This window comes from Lissotriton helveticus, chromosome 12 (assembly GCF_964261635.1).
Source record: "Lissotriton helveticus chromosome 12, aLisHel1.1, whole genome shotgun sequence".
Lineage (NCBI taxonomy): Eukaryota > Metazoa > Chordata > Amphibia > Caudata > Salamandridae > Lissotriton > Lissotriton helveticus.
Genome location: NC_136073.1, coordinates 699521392 through 699540451, shown reverse-complemented (window position 1 = coordinate 699540451; position 19060 = coordinate 699521392). Strand labels below are relative to the sequence as shown.

Below are 19060 nucleotides of genomic sequence, written 5' to 3'. Positions count from 1 at the left end.
AGTGACAAGACGTCACAGTTTGTTAGCGGCGGAGGATCTGGTATTTCCACGTCCTCTGCCTTTGGTGCTGATCCCACGGTATCCACCCCTATTGTTCTTGTTATAGGTGGATTGTGTGCCTCCCTTGTTGTATTGGGCTTGTTGCAATGCTTGACCTCTAGAAGCTCCCCTGTTACCGGAGCGACGAAAGGAACTGCCCCTGAATTGTTGAGACTGCAGAGCCCCCATGGATTTTGCAGTGTCAGTGTCCTTTTTAATTTTTTCTAGAGTGGTGTCTACCTCAGGACCAAACAGTTAGTTAGGGTTAACTGGCTGATTAAGTAGAGTGGTTTGGATTTCCGACTTGAAACCAGAGATGCGGAGCCAGGCATGCCGTCTAAGCATCACGCTAGTGTTTATGGCTCTAGCTGCAGTATCAGCTGCATCCAACACACACTTAATGGACGCGTTGGAGAACAACTTCCCTTCTTGTATGAGCATCTCTGCTCCCTCCTTATAAGCATGTGGCAGGTGTTGCAGTAGCTGCTCTAACGTGTCATAATGGGCCCTGTCATATCTTGCTAACAGGGCTTGTGTGTTGGAGATCCTCAAAATATTAGCTGCTTGAGCCGCTACACGTTTCCCAGAAGCTTCAAAGATTTTGGACTCTTTGTCCGGAGGAGGAGCATCACCAGTTGTTTGAGAGTTTGCTCTTTTGCGAGCATTAGCCACCACTAAGGAGTCCAAGGGGAGTTGGCCCATGACATGCGTAGGGTCCACTGGCGCAGGCCGGTACTTCTTTTCAATTCTGGGGTTCACCACCCTTGCTTTAGTGGGCTCTTTGAAAATGTCGCTGGCATGTTTGAGCACACCTTTGAGCATAGGCAGAGTCTTTACAGTTCTTTCTGACGTAGAGAATGTATCAAAAAGAAAGTCTTCCTCCACAGGGTCAGCGTGCATGTCGACATCGTGGTTAAGGGCTGCCCTTTCAATGAGTGCGTTAAACGCAGCAGTGTCTTCAGTAGGCGAAGTTTTGACTGAAATGAGTGAGTGTCAGGCGTGGTGTGTGGTTCATCAGGGTCAACAGTGTCAGCCCATGGCTGGGACTCATCCTGATCTGTGTCAATAGGATAGTTAAACTGCTCCTCATTGTCCCCTTCCCCCACATCCTCAGTGACTGGTGTGGGTGAGTAGGTATAGTCTTGCCCATACGGGTGTATGGGTTCAAAAAGGATAGGAGATGTAGTAGAGTCTCTTTTTCTTCAGTGGTATCTTGTAGGGCTCCATAGGTGTTTCAGGCCTGATTTTCCGTTTGTAAACGGTGAGCCTGCCTGATTCGGAGTCGATGTATAATTTCGACTGTTCGTCGTAGGTCGGTGGCTGGAACTGAACGTCTTCGGTTCGAGGCTGGGCGGGTGCAGCTACTGATGGTGACTTGGATGAGTCTGTAGCTTTTGGGAGTTGGACAGCCTTAGGTCTTGCCGTTGGGGGCAGGCCGTATTTGATCGGCGCCGAAAGCATTGGTGACAGACCGACCTGCTTGGAAGACTTCGATCTGCCTGACACCGACTGGTCAGTGTGCTTGTGTGTTTTGGTCGACTCGATCCGTTGCTGCGCAGCAGGGACGCTTGCTGTCTTCGAGGAGGTTTGTTCCTTTGTGCCGAGGGTGGTTTTCGGCTCGAAGGCCTTGGCCAGTTGTGGCTTCTGGATCTTTGGATAGACGGCCTTTTGGGCTTCGAGACCCTTGGAAGAGTCGCCATCTTTGGAGCTGGGCTTCGAGGTCGACGTGAGAGTGACGTGTTTAACAGCAGACACAGGCTTTGTCGTTCCGATCTTCGGGTCGACGCCCCCTGTCGACCCAGAGGGGTCGAGCACACGTTTCGACTTGGGAGGCTCCGAAGTCTTCGAGCAGATGGTTGTAGTCAACACTTTCGGTTTCGATTTTGTGTCTTTATGTTTTTGTTTCGATTGCTCAACTGATTGTGGCCGCTCGACCGATGGCTCTTTGGAAATGTTCTTAGTCGGGCCTGGAAGCGGGACTAGAGAACGTGGATGAAGATCTTGGCTAAGGCCTTCCGGCGATGCCTCGACCTGAGCCGTGGAAGAGTCTGTTTGGGGCCCCGCTACTGTGGTTGGGCCTAGCTCCTCGCTTGAGTCGGCGTCGACGGCTCCGAGAGGTTGTGCGTCGTCTCCTACCTCGACGATGTCTTTATCATGGACGTAGAGTTCTCCCTCGTCCTCATCGTAACCTGAGTCTTGCTCCGATGCGGGATCCGAGTGCTGAGCAGGATCCTCTTCTCGTACACCCTCCTAGTCATCACCCCCGAAGATATTTTCTGGATCGGGTGCCGAGTCCCGCGCCGACTGTCGTGCAGCGCTTCGAAGACGAAGAGTTTTCTTCGATCTGAACTTCGAACAGGCCATGCAGCTGGCCTCGTCGTGGTCTGGTGAGACATTTATTGCACACCGGGTGCACATCGATGTTAGGGTATTTTGAGTTGCAGGCGGGGCAGCGCTGGAACGGACTCCGTTCCATCGTCGATCGTCGATGGGGCCTTTGGTGTCGAAAGGCAATCTGTCTTCGGCGTCGTATTCCAAGAACTGGAAACAAGTATAAGGCACCGAACGAAAGACAATACCGACGCCCCGAAGGCCTTTTGGCCTTGAGAAAGAGTTTTTATATATATTCCTAACTTAAGCTAAGAAAGTACATCCGAAACCGATGGCGGAAAAAAACAATCTGAGCATGGAGGGGATGCCCATGGGCACAGTAGTCCAGGGGAGGAGCCACCTATCTCGTGGTACTTCAAAGACTCTTCCAGGACAACAATGTGCAATCATCCGGACCCAACACTAGGCATCGATCTATGCATAGATATAAATTCAGCCGCCCACATGCCTCGAACACAAAGTTACTGTAAAAGCTACAGACGATCCCTAGAAAACCGTTAGCGTTGACGACGCGGAAAAAAGGGAACTGATGTCATCACGCCGGCCTGGGCCTGATATGGGGTCGGGGACGTCAGCGGAGTCGCGCGCGATGCCGTGCCTCTGACGTCGGACCACGTCGGCGCGAAGCTACAAAAAGAATTTCCGGAAGCTGCTGGCGCAGGGGGATATTCACAAGGTGAGGAATACACAAGGCAGATGTATCTATCAGAAACTTGTATCACTGTTCTGCAGAAGTTTACAACTTATTTTCATTGATTCTTCTCTCCAAATCTAAGAAGCTCCTTCCGTATCGATTCAGACCCAACAGCAGAAAAAAAATAATCTGAAGATGGCGACCAAAGGTGGGAGCTTCCGGAAGAAGCACATTGACGTCACAGGACACCAAATGGGGGTATGTCGATGCCCACCAACCAAAAAAAAAAAAAGGGGGGGGGGGGAATATGGGCGAATACAATTACTGACCCAACCACTAGATGGCCGAATAATGCACACCATATGAATCCAGAAAAGATTCAAGCTGCAAAAGGAATATGCTACTTACCAGTATGCATCTGTTCTTGGCATGTAGAGCTGCAGAGTTGTACATTTAGCAATAGATCGCCACCTGGTGTTGGGCTCGGATGATTGCAGGTTGTTGTCTTCTTGGAAGAAGTCTTTGTAGTCACGAGATAGGTGACTCCTCCCTTGGACAATACTGCGCATGGTCATCGACTCCATCCTCAGATTGTTTTTCGCCATGATGGGAAATGATGGAGTTAGTACAAGTAAAGAGAAAGGATGTCCATGCGTGTGCATCTAAGTAAGATGAGCACTGGAACGGATACAAGTCCCGGGGAGGCGGGAGGGCATGTACAACTCTGCAGCTCTACATGCCAAGAACAGATGCATACTGGTAAGTAGCATATTCCGTTTGAGGCATATGAGCTGCAGATTGTACATTTAGCAACGATTGTGCAGCAGTGTCTCCCCTAGCGGTGGTCGCTTGTATCCGTTGCAACATACTGAAAGTGTTTTAAGGACAGCTTGGCCTACTGCAGCTTGCTGCTTGGCTTGCACGTCAACACAATAGTGTTTAGTGAAGGTGTGTATGGTAGACCATGTTGCTGCCTTACATATGTCCTCTAGTGGTATGTTTCATAAGAAAGCCATAGAGGCTCCTAGTTTGCGAGTGGAGTGCGCTCTAGGAGGAACTGTTAGTGTACATTTAGCTTTTTGAAAGCATATTTGAATACACTTTACAATCCATCTGGCAAGTCCTCCTTTAGATATGGGATTGTCTTTGTGTGGGGGAGAGAAAGATACAAATAGTTGTTCTGTCTTTCTGAAGGATTTAGTCCTGTCTGTGTAGTATAAAAGAGCTCTTCTAACATCTAGGGTGTGTAAAGCCCTTTCCGCAACAGAGTCTGGTTTTTGGAAAAACACTGGTAACTCTACTGATTGGTTAAGGTGAAAAGGAGTAATCACTTTTGGCAGGAATTTTGGATTAGGTCTAAGAACAACTTTGCTGCAGTGGATGCAATATTCCACCGAGCCACCAGACCCGGCCTAGTCTGGTGGAGTCGCCAGAAGGCAGTTTATTTGCCCAGAAGGCAAGTTACTGATAAAAAAGGGAACATACAAAACTGCTGTACCGGGCGACTGGTAGACCAGTGGCAACTGCACTCTGTGAAGCTCAAGAGGACTTTGAGGGATGTTGACACCAGTGGCCAGGTTCACCTTACCATGCAAGTTCACGGAGTAATATCCAGACAAAGACACCGAACTGCAGCATCTTCAGCATTCTGCACCCCTTGAATTATGGCCACTCAATTGAAGACAATGGCAAGGAACCACTGACACTTGACTGAACACTGCTTTTCTTCTTGAGGCAATTGTTTGAGGACATTGCTGGTCCAGCCAGATGGCACCCTGATGGAGTTGCTCACCTAGATTAACTTAAACAAACCACATTGACACTTACCAAGGTTATCTTGAAAAATGCTTCTTTGTGTCAAATTAGTTTAATTTGCCAATGTTTGTTCAGGGTCTGCATCTCCTGAATCCTCTGGTGGATCTTTTTCTGGTCTAAAATTACTTAAAAATACAGTCCATTTTCAAAAACTGTTGGATTTCAAGTGTTTCATGTATTTCTTCTCCAAATGTTTAGGTGCTGTTTAAATGTTTTACACTTGTTAATCTATGTAAGCCTGATGGCTTAGAGTCACAATTACCCTGAGTTGAGCTAACAGTTTAACAAACAATCTACTAGATCTAAAGTAGATGGTGAGTATTACAGTGAGGTTGCACAACCACACCATATAATACATTCCATTTCCTTACAGCCAGTCATCGGGGCATCAAAGTGAAGCAGTCTCATTTAGAGGAAATATAGGAGTGTGCCCTTCAGGAGAACTCTAACAGCAGTTGACCAAGCACTGATAGTTTTCAGAGTCATTAGTCTCAGAAAGTGAAGTAGCTGTGGCTTTAAAGGCCTCAAGAACTGCATCTATCTTGGAGCTGTTAAACTCACCTGAAGAAACGGCAGAAAAACAATCTAAGATGGATTTGCATTTAGAACTAAGGGAGGAATCTCACAACATTCCAAGACTCTAAGCTTCTTCGAAGAAAAAAAAACTTAGCCCAACACCATATGGCAGGAGTATGCAGAGCATGTTAATCTACAGCCATATATGCTACATGCTACAAACAAAACATTTTGGAAGTCAGTGAAGAACAGACAGGGGGCTCCAGATTGACATTGAAGGGTGCAGAAAATGTTAACTGACAGCAACATGCACGTGTAGAGGTTATATATGGGTGTGGGCTATCACTTCGGAGGTGGGACGAGGCTGCCAGAGCTAAATGGTGCCACCTATGGGCTATTTGGAGCAATAGATAGTCTGGCAAGATTAAAAATGTGCGCAATCTGCAGTTAGAAGTATCCATCAGAAATGCCATATGCTTAGGTGTCAAGAGGCTCAACAGCACAGTCCACAAAGACATGCCACACTCCACCTTAAATAACATGCCTTAGAAATCTAAGTTTGAATATGCAATTGACTGGAAAATACGGAATTCAACAAGATTTGTTACTTCTATCATCTTAGCCCAAATTTTTCAGGCAATAGGCAACCATACCAACATCGAAAATAAGCAACTGGATACAGCTCTGAGGTGTTACCAAAAACTCATACCTGAAAGTCATCCTTCTGACCACAGACTGACACAAACTAGACTCCAGTCTGCAAAAACGTTTGCAGAGTCATAGCACACATTACTGACAGGGACTGCAAAACCATACTAATAAAAAACTGTTCATAATCCAAGTGCAAATTACCAACAATACATTCAAGAGGGACAGAGCAGTAAGGTGGACTAATTTACTCCTTAGAAAATTCACAAGCCACAGCTTTTATTTTACCAAACACTCGCTCCAGGTGAAAAACAGTCCCTTCAATTTTAAAACCCACCAATAAGACTGAGCCATGTTCTTAAGCAACTGCATCTTCAGGACAACGTGTTACAATTAATACCAGAATAAAGAATGCAGTAGGGAAATACTTTATCCTGCTCACTAAAATAACTTACTGGTACATCCTTTTTAAAGCTGACACCTGTAGGCCTGGTGATGGTGATCGTTTTTGCAGTGGTGGTAGTGGTTGAGATGGTGACAATCGTGCTGACTTGACCTGCAAGAGAAGCTTTGGCTGGAACTTGGGCTTGGGCCTGAGCCTGAGCAAGTGCAATACTTCCTGGAGTAGTGATGGAACCCTGCATCTTCACTGGAGGATCTCGAGACTGTTGACCATACTCTATATACTAAAGTGCAGGAAAAAAAAGTTACTGAAACCACAATCACTTAAACAGAGAAACAAAACAGTCCCTTTAAATAAACTGTGCAAAGAGCAAAAGAAATCCATAAATTTCTTAAAGAACAGTGTGGGCAACTAACGTTTCGGACACCACTTTTTCCCCCCACCCACACAAGTTGGAAATAAGGAATTTCAGATTGTATTTACTGCCCAGCCTTTAAAAGTATGTAAAATGCAGGTTAAGGGTTACTCCAGATTGTACAATTTGTTTCTTAAGGAGGTGCATTTAAAGAAAAAAGCTTTAAAGCTGCAAATGCTACGTTTAACACCAATTTAAGCCATGTGCAATTTCTTAATTCTATAACCCAAATATTAACTAGGCCAAAATGAGATTAATCACCACCCGTTTTTTGGTCCAAAGCACACCGCTAACCTAGGGATTTTTGCAATGGACCTCTGCGCTGGATAGAATTTGTGAATTCAAATGGGGTGAACTCATAAGAAATGTAACAAAAACTTGTTTTCCATGCCAGGGCAGAGGCAAATCGCAAGGCTTATGCAAGGAGTGCAAATGGATGGTAGACAGCAGGCTTTAGTTTGCAAACATAACTTTCTACACCTTCACGAGCCCAATCCCACCCCTCAAAAGCTATTTTTAAATGTACAAATTCAATTTTATTTAAACACTCACCTCCTGTAGGTGATGAGGGAACTGTATAAAGTGACTAATAGAAGCCAAGTGCTGACAATACTGGGGATAGTCCTTCAATCTGTCAGCGGCAAAAATATTAATCAGTCAGGGAAAGAGCACGAGAACATGCATAACATCAAGAATGCAAAAATGCAATAACCTACTGTTTCCTGGAGCAACATTCACTGTGCAACAGGCACCTATCTACAACGATCAACCTCCATCGATCTATCAAGTCTACTGAATATGTCAGCAAAGGGGGAGATTGCAACAATCTCTTCCAGGTGACCTGCCAACTGGATGACAGTCAGGCAGCACACGGATAACCATACCATAGTAATATGTTACATGGGCAGACCTAGGCGTAAACAAATAAATGCATCTGCACAATGGATGATGCTGATGGAAGCTCACACTAGACTTCCAGATAAGTTGGGTGCTTCCCGTAATAGTACTTGAAAGCAAGATTAGCAATGGGAAAGTTGCTCGGTGTTAACACCAGAAATCCTAGGGGAATGAAGGCAAACAGTCACATCTAAGACTTCTAGCTCTCTGTATCTTGAGTCTAATGACTGAAGTACCACCATAAAGCAAGGTACCTGTAGCTGACTAGATAATGCGAAATGAGTATTATAATGCTCAAACAGGTTTTTTGCGGTTTTTGGGGGCTAGTATACCTCAAAGCCAACAAAATGGGTGTCCATGTCAACACGGATTAGCGGACCAGGCTAAGGCACTCACACTGAAAGTGCAAGAAAAGGGATGGGAGTTTCTACAGCATGCTTATTTGAGTAGCAAAGAGGTCTTTGCAATGAGGGTTCTTAGACGCTTACTGCTACCCAATTATAATTTTCACAAGAGAATGTGAAGTTCAAACTGTTGTGCAAATAGGAAAGCTTAATAGTTGTCTAAGGAGTCATATGAACCTCCATGAATATAGGTACAATAAACTATCAAGAGCAGGTGGAGATCTCAGGAACATAAATGCCTTATCGCACAGACCAGATGTATCTGAGGCTTCCATGAAGTCAAAACGTGGAGGTCTATGAGGGAACAAAGTTATAACAGATTAAGCAATAGCTCTTTGGTGCCCTAAAAGGCACATAGTGCAATGGAGTCATTCCTAAGTAGAAGTCCTACATTACTCTAGAGAACCTTTAGATCACTTGAAGTGACTGCATTGAAGAAATGTAGTATCAAAAATAACTATCAGGTTTGAGATGATTACACATAGCCATTTGGTTACAAATGGGATTCTTCGCATTTAGTTATGTGGGCACACGTAGATATAGACTGAGAAGCAGTCTAGACCTAGAAAAACAGCTTTTGCTAATTTACAGTTTTACGAAACACTAAGCTCTGCATTTATATCAGACCTCAGCTACATATTTTAATTGAACTTTACCCAATAATCCAAAATACCCACAACCCCCACCCCCAAGTCCACCCATGAGTGGGAGCAATAAAACTATATGGCTTTACATACAAAACTACCCTGCTCAGTATGGAATGAAGCAGGTCATTCCACCTCAACAAATCTTTAACAAAATCTGCTTATTTACAAAAACTTTCTACGTGCCCTCTATTTTTATTTCAACCCGTAAGACTAAAAAAAAATCTACATTGTTTGATAAAAACAAAAAACAATTTTGAACAAATGAAGTCACAAGAGCAGCAGACTCACCTATTTTTAAATCTATCTAGTGCAGCAATGCCAAAATAATACATTTTGGAGGCAAAAGGCTTGCGTAAGGCTTCAAGGACATAGCGTAGGGCAAGGCCCAATGCCATGTATGTGACCAGTCCTTTCTCTATGATCCCGCCAAAGAGACAGGCTGTTATGTGCAGCTCCTTGTCTGGGTACTGGGGGAAAAAGCGGTACTCCTCAAACAAGTTCCTTAGCATACAGTTAAACACCTCTCGCTCGCGTTTAATGGTGGAGTCTTTAAACCTCTGCAGCATTTCTAACACCTGCAAACAAAATTAGAAACCCAGTTACCATTAACAGCCCACAATGGCTTCCTCATGCGCTACATAGTATAAAAATAGCACTACGAAGCCATTGACAAATGAGCATTGCAATAACGAAAATTAACCATTCCTTTCAAACATACAAATCCTTTCACCTTAAAGTCTAGAGATGTAGCAGTCTGCTAAGTAGCAGTAAAGTCAAAAAGTACTTGTTAGTCCTAAATTACATTGCAATTGTTTGTAACTCATAAGAACACATACTAAACTTAGAATACCATTCACATACTGGATGTAAAAAGCATTGTCTACTATTAACACTAGTGCAAACTAAATCAGTGAATACGTTTTGGATAGCAAACGTAAAATTACTGCAAAGAGGTTCAAAGATAGCTTAGGTGCACATAGAGCCTACCCCAAACCCCCACATATGCAAAAACAAGCATTGGCAAAGTCAAAATTGTCCGCACTAGCAATTAGGAGACATTTTATCCATTTAATTTGTGCAAATAGGCATTGAAAGTTTAAAAGCAATAAGTAGTAACAATTGCCATGCCAATGTTTTAAGAAAGAAAAGTAAGACTCAAAATACTGTTTAAAAAAGACTGTCTCACCAGACCTGCCACTGAATAGACTATTTGGCAGAAAGGAATAATCAAACAGCAGTCAGAATAAACAGACAATGGATGATTTGGGCTGACCATAGCACCATGCTCTGTGCTAGGATGGTAGAAAGCAAAATACTAATGACAGCTGAACAGACCAAATTATGAAGAGGATCCAGTAAAGGCCCTTCTATGTATACCGCTGCAAGAATTTGTATCCACTTTTGGAAATCATGAGGCTGGAGAAACTAAAGCGGGGTCTAGGTCAGACTTAAACTGGACTACATTCCTGACAGCTTCCTTCTTGTGTAGTTAATAATCTGCCCAACCGCATTACCTGACTTCTGCCGAATTTGGAGGACAAAGGCTAGAAATTTCACTGCAAGTGGTAGTTTTTGCTCATAGAACAAAACCATAAACTCCTTGAGGAACAGGGGTCAGATGGTAATTTCAATCAGTGTTCCAACAAGGTAGAATAAGAAAAAAAAGAAAACTGCTTAATGGTAATTGCATATACAGGTCAATGAATTATTAGAGAATAGAAGGTGAAGTATTTTTTTACAATAATTCATATTTATTTATATAAAATATGTTTTATTATAATCGTATCATTAGCAGCAGTGCTCATTAATCAATAAATGAAAATGCAGGGTGACAACTCAAACTCCTAAGATTCCAAAGTGCGTGGGAAAGAGAAACCATATTAGACTCAAACTAGATGTAGAGTTTCCAAATGTATGAAGGTCCCTTATGGAGGCATATTCAAACCCCCCCAGCCCCCGGACAATCTTTATGGGCCGTGTGCATCAACGTAATTTCGACCATCTAGTCATTTGCAAGTTATCATTAGGACTAGGAACACATTCTAAGCACTGGCTGCTACATAAATCTATGGATAAGGGATTAACAGATTCATGGAAGTCAAGAACCGAAGTTATGATACAAGACTAAATGATGCATAATCTGCCAAATGTGCTTACAAGACAACTGCTCTGATGTACGATTTACTTACCTTCGGTAACTATGTATCTGCTAGAGAAGATTCTAGCCGCAGATTCCTTCACAGAGAATTACTCCCAGGCGTGAGACTGGATCCGGAAACTTTTTTGCCACAGCATCCCCGCGCGCTATGGGGCGGGGCGACATCAGGCGACTCCGCCCAGGCATCGTCCGCACACGTGACATCAGCGAGGTCACATAAGACCCACCCCAGCGCACCTACGCCAGGTTTCTTCTAAGAACTTTTCCGCACCACAACGCGGAACCGCCAGATAAAAAACTGTGGAAGCATGAGAACAGTGTGTGAAGAGCAGAAAAATTGGAAAGAAACAGTGACTAACACCACCACCCACAGTAGTGTCAACACCGCAGAACCCAAGGTAGGGAAAGAAGAAGCAGCAAGCAGAGCCCTGCGCAGCTCCCCTGCCAGCACAGACAGCCTCCCATCCCTGTGCCCCATAGGCAAGGAACATGGGTAAAAGTCATGGTACACGTAGGAAACCCACCACCCCCATCCCAAGCAAGGAAGGGGACCAGTCCCAAGACAGACCGGGACAACAAACCTCCAAGCCACCCCAACAGAGGGCAACCACCCACAAGGGACAAGGGCAAGACATGGCCAGGCAACCATTAATCAGAGAATAGCAATGGAAGGAAGGGAGTGAGGACAGGGATAGAAAGCAATCCCCCCAAAACCTGGAGTAGCCCAAGCAGCAGGGCACCGGAACACCGGAACCCCATCCTCCAAAGAACTAAAGGAGGAATGAACCGCCCCCAGACGGAGCCACTCGTCAAGAACAAAGAAGTCACTCACAGGAGATACAGCCCCCCACCGGGAGGAGAGTACCGAATACTAACCATAGGGTCCTCGCAGAATAGGGGAGAAAGGGTGGGCCCAGAAGGAATCTGCGGATAGAATCGCCTCTACCAGATAGATCGTTACAGAAGGTAAGTAACTCGTACATCTGATAGAGACTACTAGCCGCAGATTCCTTCACGTACAATAGATACCCTAGCAATACCCTGTGGGAAGGAGGGTCTGCGAAAGGTACCCACCAGCCAATACAGAACAGAGGGCCCCAAGGGAAACCGATCTGTGGACCAGGTAGAACCTAGTCCCTGCCAGGCAATAAGAACCCCTCAAGCAGACCCCCAACAACCCCAAAAGGATGTAGGAGGGAGAAGTAGGCTGAAGAGGCCCGTAGACGGACAGCAGAGGAACCAAAGGCAAGGTCGGAGAGGCCGAAGCACCGCACTCTCCACAAGGCAACACAGCTGCCACCCAATGACAAGACAGGAAGAGGGGAAGAAGATGCCTGTAACACCCAGGGAAAGGAAGGCAAACCCACTCCAGATGGAGAGCAACTTGCCAGCCGGAACAGCGTCGGCAGTCAAAGCCGCCAGAAGCAAGAAGAACAGCCCGAGGCCCAGGGAAGGCCGAGTAGGTGAAGTCTGGCAAGGGAGAACACAGGATCATCCCAGACCTCAGGGTAGGAGCAGGGAGAAAAGGAGATGCCAGGGCACACCACTACGAGAGGCCGCGCACACGACCTCAGGAAGCAACGCAACCTACATAAACACCATAGAGAACAGGCACCGAAAACGGCCAGAACCCCCTAGCAGAGCGCAAGCCATATGACATCTACCACTACCCCACATAGGGCACATTAAGTCCCAAGACATGGGAACAATCTTTGGAAGAACTTCTGCAGCAGAGAAAAAACAAAAGAGCCACGGGGGAAAAAAACACCCCGCGAAGGCTTGACAAGCAGCTCAAGCAAAGCAGAAGGCCTAATCTCAGGGGCAAGTCTGCGCATCAACTCCGGCAGAACACACACACAATCAACAAAGGGGCCGTCCAGCAGCCAACAATGCCAAAGCTTCACGGAAGGGGGCAAATGTCTAGAAAACACACTCCATAGCCAGAACAACCGGCGTAAAAAGGCCCAGAATAAACCCAACTCAGGAGTCACTGAGGAGGGGACGGAGGAGGAGGAGAAGGAGGAGGGTAAGGCAGAGGAGGACAGAGCCCTGCCGAGAGCATTTGGATGGCGGAATCAGCCAGGGCATGGAACAACAGGCTGCTATCAAACGGAAGGTCGATGAGTCGCTCCCGAATGTTCTCAGGGAATACACCATCCCGAAGCCAAGCATGGCAGCGGAGAGCGACCGAGGAAGCCATGGCCCAGCCCAGCACCTCTGATATGTCCAGAGCGGAGAATAAACGCTGCAAGCTCCCGGCTCTCCTACGCATGGTGCAGTACGTCCACCTGACCACCCTCCTGGGACACTGCTGATCCCAGAGACTCAGCCGAGTCCCACAAACAGGAGGAGGCCCTAGCCAGCACACACAAGGTGTTAAGGGCCCGCAGGGCAGCGCTGGTCGAGGCAAACGTGTTGCGGCCCCAAGAGTCCAGCCAGCGGGCCTCACCGGACGGCGGAGTCAACAGGCGGCAGGGAGGGAAAAGCAGTCTGCAAAAGAAGACTGAAGGCAGAGGGGTGGAGGGAAAAGCATGCAGGTTGAAGCGGCGCCAGGAGGTGCCAGTGCAGAAGATGTTGAGGCACCAGGTCTTCGAAGGCAGGACGCCTCCAAGTCCCCATCAAGGAAGAAAGGAGCGAACCTTCAAAAGGAAGTATAATTTCCCTCCGACCACAGCCCTGGTGGAGGACCTCCAATGGATGGTCCGCTGAAAAGTGAGCCACCGGGTCACCCATGCGCCGGATGCCCACAGCCGTGGACACCGCGTGAGCTAAGGCCGTACCCGCCTCCGTAGGGCCCCTCGGTGGAGAAAGCATCTCCTCCGTGGGCGACGGCTGCAAACTAAGGCGCTCGTCCCCGAGGCCAAGCGGGACGTGCAAGGGCCAGACCTGGAAGTCAGAAGGTGCCAAAGAATGAGGTAACGGCCGCTCTTGCGACAAACACCTCTGCTTCAGGAAGGGCAGGGAACCGCCCTTTAGACGCCAGTGAAAAAGACATCACACGGCGACCAGTATCCGGGGAGGAGGACACCAATATACAGCCAGCCTCCGGAGGAGTGTCCGAAGACTAATCCGCAGTACGACCCCTGCGCGGAGCCGTAGAGTCAACTGCCTGAAGCAGGTTGTCGGCACCATCCGGCGTCGCCAGACAAGGTTCCTCCAAGTCACCCCGCACCGGAGTGGAGCTGGAGTCAAACCGGCCCAAGAGCGCACCGGAACAGCACCCACCCGACCCCCGTAGAGACAGCCACCTGCGCGGTGGAACGAAACGGGCCTGGGGAGTGACACGAAGCCCTCCGCCAGAATGAGGTGGAGATCGCTCCACAACACACATGGTGGTGCCAGGGACGATCCATCCTCCGACTCGCTCTCAGGCGAGGCATCCGCCGGTGGGGAGAGACGAGAGGGGCCAGAGGGGTCCGCACCCGGCCTCGCCCCGGAGCGGGAGGAGGAGGGTTCACCTACCCCTGTGGCTCTGCACGGTCCAGCTGCTGCCAGCGCCGTAGCGGCGTCACCTCGGCCTTAGACTGGACCACCTTGTCAAAGGACCGGGAGGGGTTCGGGGATGCGACCCGAGCCCCGGCGACCTCCCGCCACATTACAGGAGTTTGCGGCTGAGGCGGAGACTTGTGATCAATTTATGAGTTAGTTAAATCATAAATTGCTGAGGCACGGAACACGCTACATCCTAGAAGCGCCTGCCAAATTACAGATCACGCCTTCATCTGACCTGACAACTTTGCCGGTTTCAGATAGTAACATTGGATCTGTGCAACTAACTGACAGATTAGAGCGTTGTATCTATTCACCTCTAGTGATCCATCCATTTGAGCATTTTTCGCCTTACTGCAGAGAGGCACTCATTGCAAAAATATTACTGTCCTGATGATGGTCTTTTAGACATCCGCAACCAAGACCGAAACGTCGACCTCTCCATCATCTCCAAAAGCAATTCACCTGCACCAAGAATTAACCATCGTACATTGTCTGACTTGGTTATTGTCCATGATTTTGTGTGGGTGTGGGTGTGTGGGTGTATATGTGGGGGTGTGGGTGTGGGGGTGTGGGTGTGGGTGTGGGTGTGGGGGGGTGGGTGTGGGTGTGTGGGTGTGGGTGTGTGGGTGTATATGTGGGTGTGTATATGTGGGAGAGGTGTGGCGCCAGGGCGACTGACGCTGGAATCTGGGGACCACGGTTCGATCCCCGGCTCCGGGTTAGCCCAGCACCATGTGACTCTGGGCAATAGCTCGCTTAATCTTCCCGACGGCCCCCCAGCGCCTAGAGACCCTTACGGGTGATTGTGCGCTTTACAAATGTGGACTTTGGACTTTGGACCTGTTGATTAGTACATACATTTGTCCATAACACTTTTTGCGTTCATTGATGTGTTCATTATATCCCCGTATATACGTTTGTTTGATTCATTCAATACAATATTTTTCAGATAAAATCATTCCTTCGTGTGTTTCTTCCCTTCCTCATTTATCATTGACTGTTTCCACTAAAGAAAAGTTTTGTTGTCATCCTATGGATACATTAGAGTTAGATCTTTGTTATCTACTACCTCTGTTCATTCCTACTGCCCCTACCCTGTCATTGTGAAGCGCTCCGATATCTGTAAAGATCTTGTTCGCGCTATATAAAACTTTGAATAAATAAATAAATAAATAAATAAATCTAACTCAAATTGATCACAAGTCAATAGATAAATGAAATCCCTTGTAGTCACTTTTTACCTTAATTGCTCATTGCCCAAGCCTACAAGGGTTGATTGAGTTATCCATTTCCTCTTTACATGGTAACCAGAATGACATCACACACTTCGGAAGGAAGGTCGAAAGCTGTCAAGTGTTTCCGCTCAATCTCCATGCATGGAGGTGGAGGCTGGACAGGTTCGGGAGGACAACCGTCCAGAGCTGCTGCAACAGAAGATCCTCCAGAAGAGGCAGTCGGATCGATGGATCAATGGCCATGCAAAGTAGCTTGGGACACCAGTATCTTCGTGCCCAATACAGAGCCACAGATTTGGGCCTGGTCACGCCTGATCTTCAGCATTCTGGGCAGAAGTGTAATAGGCAGAAAGGCGTAAAACAGACGGCAACTCCACTCACAACGAAAAGCGTTGCCGAGAGAGTGCCGCCTTGGAAATTCCAACAAGCAGAACTGATGACATTGCGGGTTCTCTTCGGTGGCAAATAGATCTAACCAAGGGTCTCCCCACTGCTGAAAGACCTTGCGCCAGGTCAGAGTGCAGACGCCATTTCTGATTCATCAGGCACAGACTGTTGAATTTGTCCGCCCTGGCGTTCAGAGAACCTGCCAGGTGTTTAACCGCCAATGAAATGCCCCGATGTTCCAGCCATGTACAAAGGCGTAGAGCCTCCTGACATAGGGTCCACGACCCCACCCGCCCTGTTTGTTGCAGTACCACATGGCGGTTGTGTTGTCTGAAGACCTCCACCATACTTCCCCTGACAGAGGGAAGGAATGCATTCAGTGCAAGTCGGCTCGCCCGAAGCTCCAAAATGTTGATGTGGAGCCCGGACTCCGCCGGAGACCATAGGCTAATGATCTCCACCTCTCCCATGTGGCCACCCCATCCCATCCCAGGTGGAACACATCTGCCACCACTGTGTGCGCCGGTAGGGGAAGGGAGAGGGATCTGCCATTGACCCAATCACGATTCGTGAGCCACCACTGCAATTGTCGTGCAGTGCCCTCCGAGATCTGGGCGTGATCGACAGGTTGCCCTGATGCTGTGCCCCCTAGGACTTTAGGTCTCACTGCAGAGCCTGCCCCACGTATGCCATCTGGCATGATCTACCAACAGGATGCAGGAGGCCATCAAGCCCAACCGCCGGGTCATCCTGACCGAAAGCAGTTATAGAGGCTGAAAGATCGGAATCATAGCCTGAATATACCAGACTCGCTGCTGGGGAGGATAAAACCGAAACTGCGCCGTGTCCAGAACTGCTCCGATAAAGAGGAGCTTCTGGGAAGGAACCAGGTGCGACTTTGGCACGTTGATGGAGAACCCCATCAAATGCAGTAGGTCAGCCGTAGTCTGGAGGTGGGAAACTACTGCCTGGAGCGAGTCCGCCTTCAACAGCCAGTCGTCGAGATAGGGGAAGACAAACCCCTATTCTGCGCAGATGACCTGCGACCACTGCCATCCCGTTCATGAACACCCGAGGGGCACTGGTAAGGACGATAGGGAGCAGAGTGAACTGAAAGTGCTCGTGGCCTACTGTGAACCGCAGGTAACACCAGTGGGCCGGCAGGACTGGGATATGAAAATAAGCGTCCTGAAATTCCAACGCTACAATACAGTCTTGCGGGTATAGGGCAGACAAGACCTGAGCAAGTGTGAGCATCTTGAACTTCTCCTTCCAGAAGAAACGATTGGCGTTCCAAAGGTCTAAGATAGGACGCAGGCCCTGGTCCTTCTTTGGAACCAGTAAGTAGTGGGAGTAAAAACCACTACCTACTTCCGGCATCGGAACGTGCTCGATGGCACCCTTGACCTTCATCCGCCAGTTACCACGGGTGCGAGGATCACACGCCGTTCGGACCCCTATCTGCTTATTCCATACTTTCTATCTATTGAAGGATTTCTAGTACCGGATTTTAACTGGCCATAGACTTACCGCACAGTGTGGCCTCCATGGCTACGCCACTCCAAATGGGTTTTGAACATCGTGGCGCATGCTACCTAGGATATCGTCTATTCCAATCTTCCTTTGTGCATTCCCTGAGTTTGCATCCATTTGCTTCTACATTCGCCGTAACGGGTGATCGGTCGGGTGTTCTCCATTGATACATATATCTGTATATCTCAACCCACGACCAAGGTCATATGATAATTATCACGTTTGTCTTCATGAGTTCCACTCTCTTTGGCTCCGTCCTGATGAAGGCGTGACCCAGACTAGGGTCAGACACCGAAACGTGTCGGCGCTGGAGCCCTGTGCCTCCCCCATCTCTTTCTCCCTTTGGGGAAAGAAATTGTGTTAATGAATTGCACGAGGAGTGAATAACGAATAGTTTTTTACCTGTCGGTGTAGTTTTGCAGCTTGAAGATCTTTCTGGATTCACTATGCTATGCATTATTCTGCGGTCTAGTGGTTGGGTCCGGAATCAGTCTTTTCTTTCTTTTTTTTTGTAGCTGAGGTGGGCATCGACGTCCCACCTTTTGGTGTACTTCCTGTGACGTTGGCACGCTTCCTGCGGAAGCTCCCACCTTTGGGCGCAATCTTCGGATTCTTTTTTTGTTTTTGTGTTCTGTTTGTGAATCCTTTGGCAATGTTCTCTAGTTCTTCCTCAAAGTTAAAGTCTTTTCGCTTTGTCTTTTAAGGTGTCTTTCTGTATATTGTCCTTGTATTTCCACCTGCCTCATCTTTCTGGCGGAGGTGGGCGGGTTCGCTAGTGAATCCAGAAAGATCTTCAAGCTACAAAACTACACCGACAGGTTAGAAACTATTCGTTTTGCAGCATGAATCTTTCTGGATTCACTATGCTGTGCATTGACTTTGTAGCGGTTTGTTATGTTTGTGGCAGCTGGGTGGGAGATGAGAGTTGGTTGTTGAATATATGTTGAAGCACCTTCTGTCCTACTTGTGCTTCCTTGTTCATTTGTATATCTATACAGTAGTGCTTAGTGAACGTGTGCACTGAAGCCCATGTAGCTGCCAGGCATATGTCTTGAATGGGTGTGTTAGCCAAGAAGAATATTGTTGCTCCCATCTTCCTGGTAGAGTGGGCTCATGCCCCCTGTGCTAGTTCTGGTCTGCCTGTTTGTGGTAGAATTGTATAGTTTGTGCGATCCATCGTGCGATGGTCCCCTTCGTTACTGGTCTATCCAGGAAACTGCTTGCAAAGGACATAAAGAACTGATTTGTTTTCCTGTGCTCTTCAGTTCTTTCCATGTAATGCATTACTACTCTTCTAGCGTCCAGAGTGTGCAGTGCCCTCTCTGCGCTTGTGGATGGTTTCTGAAAGAAGCTTGGTATTTGTACTGTCTGGTTCATGTGAAACCAAGACACCACCTTTGGCATAAAGTGTGGGTCAGTTCTTATTACCACCCTATCATTGTGTAT

General features: G+C 47.5%; 1 protein-coding gene across 7 annotated transcripts in view; it reads right to left on the bottom strand.

Moving 5' to 3' along the window:
- CNOT1 (CCR4-NOT transcription complex subunit 1) overlaps positions 1-19060 on the bottom strand; it is a 1826813-nt gene that overhangs the window by 861257 nt on the left and 946496 nt on the right. For 6 of the 7 annotated variants that reach the window (XM_078668607.1, XM_078668606.1, XM_078668608.1 and 3 more), the window contains 3 exons: positions 9098-9384; positions 7414-7492; positions 6499-6729 (listed from right to left, as the gene is read on the bottom strand). In XM_078668607.1, coding sequence (XP_078524733.1) covers positions 6499-6729; positions 7414-7492; positions 9098-9384 — 597 coding nt within the window. The remainder of the gene's footprint in view (positions 1-6498; positions 6730-7413; positions 7493-9097; positions 9385-19060) is intronic. The other variant, XM_078668612.1, reaches the window with a different exon arrangement.